General features: G+C 44.3%; 1 protein-coding gene across 2 annotated transcripts in view; it reads right to left on the bottom strand.

The window, feature by feature from the left end:
• Positions 1–5,239, bottom strand: part of TLN2 (talin 2) — a 313,576-nt gene that overhangs the window by 211,324 nt on the left and 97,013 nt on the right. For both annotated transcript variants that reach the window (XM_019504368.1, XM_019504369.1), the window contains exon 9: positions 5,146–5,239. This exon is cut by the window's right edge and continues 11 nt beyond it. In XM_019504368.1, the coding sequence (XP_019359913.1) occupies positions 5,146–5,239 (94 nt within the window). The remainder of the gene's footprint in view (positions 1–5,145) is intronic.

Below are 5,239 nucleotides of genomic sequence, written 5' to 3'. Positions count from 1 at the left end.
GCTAGCTCCCTCAACACCCTGGGGTGGAGAGCATCTGGACCCACTGATTTGAACACGTCCAGCCCCTCCAGAAGCTCTCTAACCCAGTCCTCCCCAACCTGAGGTTTGGAGGCGTTCCCCTCGAGTCCGTCTTGCATCACGGTGGGGAAGTCCCGGTCCCTGCACAAGAAAATGGAGGTGAAGAATTGGTTAAAGAGGTCTGCTTTCTCCTCTGGTGCAACCACCAGATTGCCCAGAGTATCTTGCAGGGGCCCCATGTTTCCTGGTGCTTTCTTCATCCTCCCTATATATTTGAAAAAGGACTTTATTATCTTTGATCTTGGACATTAGTCCTAGCTCTATATCCGCCTTAGCTTTCCTGACAGCCCCCCTACAGGGCCAAGCAGAGGAGGTATACTACTCTTTGGTGATAGCACCCCGCTTCCACCAGGTGTACGCCGCCTTTTTGGTAATCAGGCATTCCCGGACGCCCTTGAAATGCTTTTGTATCCATTAGGACAACTTGACCTATGCAAATTATGAGCCGGTTTCTCTAGGCTGTGAGAGCTGCTGTCTCAATTATTTAAGCATTCTGCCTCCAAAGCTTACGAAACAAGGGCCCAAAGCTATCCATTTATTGTGGAAAAACCAGTCATAAAATAAAAATTAGACCACACCTTTTATTCCTCTAAATGTATTTTGTTATAGACTACAACGTATTTTGTTACAGACTACAAAGAATCAATTCTTATTTACCTACTAGGGCAAATATTAAGTCTTTGCCAAAGAGACCAATAACTTCCTCTGAAATTCTGTGACAAATGTCCTGAGGCTGCACACAGATGTAAGACTCACACCAATGCCAAAAAATACCCATATAAGCTAATACTATGCCTCCATGATTATGTAGCTCCAACTTTAGCTCTGCTTCATTCAGGGTCAAAACTACGTAATTTTTCTAATTTGTATCACTACAGGATTATGAAGTGGATAACAACTGCCGCTTGCTTCTGAACAGCAGCTCCTCCTCCTCTAAAAGCTGCTAAAACATACATTTGCCCTTAGATTCATAGATTGTGGAGTCAGAAGGGACCACAATGGATCATCGTGTCTGACCCTCCTGCCCCTGGCAGGAAAGACAAGTGAGGTGGGATGACCCCAGCCAGGTGACTATCAAGCCTTCTCTTGAAGACCTCCAAGTTAGGTGATAGTACCACCTCTCTTGGAAGCCCATTCCAGACTCTGGCCACCCTACTGTAAAAAAATTCTTCTTAATATGTAACCTAAATCTACTCTCCACTATTTTGCACCCATTATTCTTAGTTACTCCCTGGGACGCTTTGGTAAATAGCGCATCACCAATTTCCTGCTGTCCTCCCTTGATAAACTTATAGGCGGCTACAAGGTTTTCCCTCAGATGTCTCTTGTGAAGGCTGAAGAGATCCAGATCTCTCAATCTCCCCTCGTAGGGTCTTTCATGGAGACCACTGATCATGCAAGTGGCTCTCCTCTGAACCCTCTCCAGATTCTCCATGTCCCTCTTGAAGTGCGGCACCCAAACCTAGACATAGTACTCCAACTGCGGCCTGACAAATGGCGCACAGATGGGGAGCATCACCTCCCTTGATCTGTTAGTCATGCATCTAGTAATACATGACAAAGTGTGATTGGCTGTTGATGGTCTTGTTACACTGCCAGCTCATGTCCATCTTGGAGTCAACGTGACTCCAAGATCCCTCTCAGCCACTGAGCTGCTGAGGAGGTCATCCCCCAACCTGTAGGTGTGCTGGGGATTCCTCCTCTCTAGGTGGAGTACCTTACATTTATCTCTGTTGAACTGCATCCTATTTTGCTCTGCTCACTGATCCAACCTGTCCAGGTCAGCCTATATCTGCTCCTTGCCCTCCGGTGTGCTAACTGTGCCCCATAACTTGGTATCATCTGTGAACTTGGAAAGGGTGCTCTCTACACCCTCATCCAAATCGCTGAAGAAGATATTAAATAACACCAGTCCAAGCACCAAACCCTGAGGGACACACCACTGCCTACCTCCTTCCAGGCCGAGAATGACCCATCCACCACCACTCTCTGGGTGTGTTCTCTGAGCCAGTTGGCCACCCACTTGACTGTGCAGGTGTCCACTCCACAGCCTGCTAACTTTCCTATGAGAATAGGATGCGAAACTGTGTCAGAGGCAGTATGTGATCTGGTCATAAAAGGCTATAAGGTTTCTCAGGCAGGATTTACCTGTGACAAACCCGTGCTGGTTCCCTTTCAGCATCATTTCCCCTGCTGGGCCTTCACAAATGCGCTCTTTGATGATTTTTGCCAGTGTTTTACCAGGGAAAGGGGTAAGACTGACTGGCCTAAAGTTACCCAACTCATCCCTTCTCCCCTTCTTAAAAATGGGCACCACACTGGCCCTTTTCCAGTCCTCAGGGACCTGGCTGGAGCACCATGAGAGCTCAAACAGCTGTGCCAGCAGCTCAGCAATGACACTGGCCAATTCCTTCAGCACCCGTGGATGGTGGTCATCTGAGTCAGCTGACTTGTACCCATCCAGCCCTTCTAAGTGCTCCTCAGCTAAGTCAGCACTAACCTTTGGCAGTCTGGTGCCTTTTGGACATCTCTATGCTCAAGGTGAGGGGATTGTCTTGGTCAGTACTTAGGAATACTGAAGCAAAGAACTCACTGAAGAGCTCTGCCTTTCTCCCTGCGTCAACCACCAACTGTCCTGATTTGTACTGCAGGGGCCCTATGCTACTCTGTGTTTTCCTTTTGCTCACTATGCATCTGTAGAAGGACTTTTTATTGTCCTTAATTGTTGTAGCCAGCCAAACTCCAGTCCTGCCTTGGCCTGCCTGATTCCCTGCAATAGCTCACCAGGGAGGTGTATGCCTCCTTGGTGGCTGCCCCCTGCTTCCACTGCCTATAAATCTCTTTCTTTGCCCCCAGTCTTTCCTGGAGTTCCCTGTTCAGCCAAGGGGGCTTTTTATCCCCTTATCCCCTTTCCTGTGTAAGGGGATAGACTCCTTTTGTGCCCCAAGGATCACTCCCTTGAGAAACCTCCAACCCTCCTGGACCCCCATTTGCTTGATGCTCTTGAGTTCTGCCACCTCTCTACCTAGCCTTCTAAGTTTACTAAAGTTGGCCCTTCTTAAGTCTAACACTTTAACCTCACTGCATATTTTTCCCACCCTTCACTGGATAGTGAACTCTACCAAGTGATGGTCACTATCTCCCAGGTTACTGTGAACTCACAGGTTCCCCACGAGATCATCCCCTGTTGCTAAGACCAGGTCTAGCAAGGTGCTACCCCTGGTGGGACTGGACACCACCTGGGTTAGGTGAAGGTCCTGCATACAGTGTAAGAACCTCCATGAGCGGCTTGTTTTGGCTGCCTGTTCCTCCCAGCAGATGTCCGGGTAATTCAAATCCGCCATGAACTCCCTCATCTACATGGCATCTGAGAGCTGCCTAGAGAATACCTCGTCTAGCTTGTCATCCTGGTGAGGAGGTCTGTAGTAGACCCCCACTACCAAGTCCTTTTCCCCGGGCCCCCCTGGATCCTGACCCACAGTGCCTCGGTATTCCCCTCTTCTACCCCTGCCTTGATGATGGAAGATGCTCCTTAACATAGAGAGCTACAGCCCCGCCTTTCCCCCCCCACACTGTCGTGCCTATACAACCTGTACCCCTTACCCAGGAATGATTAAGTTACTATTTGCTTTAAACTACAAGAAAGATAGTGAAGTAATTAATGTAAACAGAAGAATAAGTATTTCTATCTTCAACCAAACAGTCTACTAGTCATTTTTGACAACTCTATGACTAAGTTCTAAGTATGACTGTTTGCTAAATGTGCACACCTATAATTTTAATATTTTAGTTACTGAAAATTGAACACAATTTTCATTATAGCCCTTAATACAAGATATCAGCTGATGAACCCAGCTTGAAACCTTCACTTGCTTTCTAAACAAACTCAAACCATTTTGTCTTTTAACATTTTTATCTAAATTAGGTTTCAGCACTTGGGATTTCAGAGAAGCATTTAGTGCTGTATTCATTAATCACAAGATTGGCAGCCAAGTAAATTTTCAAGTAAATTCTTAATTCACTTGAAAATAATTTAATGAACTTTGTGCAATGAAGCACTGAGGTTTTGCAAGAAAAGAAAAATATTACTTTAACAAAATGGAGAGAGAACAACATTAAATAGTTAAGTTGCAAGTATTCTTGTGGAGCTAGCAAATGAAAAACATATTATTTTCAGTTGATATAATTAACACTGGCTTACAAAGTCAGAAAAAAACACCCTCAAACATTGAGTAAGGTTGAGAAAGTTCAACAACCTGTTGCCTGAAAGAAACTTTTCCAGCTGAACAGATTGGGAAGCTGAGATTTTATTCTAAAAAGCAATACACAGTTGATTTTTCCTCAAAACTTTAGATATAACAAGATATTACTCACTGACTTCCTACTTTGTATATTCCCCTCCCATTGGCTTCAGTGGAATTTATGGGTGGCTCAGTACTTCAGAAAAAAGTAAGACCACTTGATATTTAAAAACCAAAAATAGGTTTGGGATCCTCATTTTGATAGTCCAAACAGAATTGCAGTTCCATTCCCTTACTGCCTCATTTCAAGGAGGCTAAGCATTTCATCAACAGAAAAGCAACTCTACGACTGTAAAGTCACAACTTGGTTTCACTTCCTTTGTGATTTACACACTATCCATAAGGTGATGGCTTATTGTAAGAGTACATTGTAAACTTTACAATGAATTGTTAAGGAGAAATAATCATACAACTGAGAACATGATTTTTATAAGATGCAAGGAATTCAACATGCACATTCAAATAGTCTATTAACTCCTGAGTAGGGAAAACAACAGGCTTTCACCTTTTGTAAATGTTTTATAGAGGAGATAGCCTGATTATTTTAGAAAGTAGACTGAATAAAATGGGCATGAATAAGGATGATTTTGCTGTTGTCTTCACAGAACTGAAAACACCTGAGCACAGCTTACGGTGGTTTTAATGCAATTTCAATGGAGAAACCCTGTACTTGTTTTTGACCTTTGATATTTAAACCTTGCTTTAAGAAGCTGTTCCAGGGCAACGAACTATCAAGCATACCTATTGTCAGCAAAGTCCAACTTACCTTAACAAGAAAAAAGGACACTCCATATGTCCTTAGGGACCGTGCAAGCTTCACATACTTCACCTTAGCTTCTATTTCTGTCATTTCTCCACAG

The sequence above is a fragment of the Gavialis gangeticus genome, unplaced genomic scaffold (genome assembly GCF_001723915.1).
Source record: "Gavialis gangeticus isolate Ggan-Ray unplaced genomic scaffold, GavGan_comp1, whole genome shotgun sequence".
NCBI classification, from domain to species: Eukaryota; Metazoa; Chordata; order Crocodylia; family Gavialidae; genus Gavialis; species Gavialis gangeticus.
This window is presented reverse-complemented; position numbering and strand designations above follow the sequence as displayed.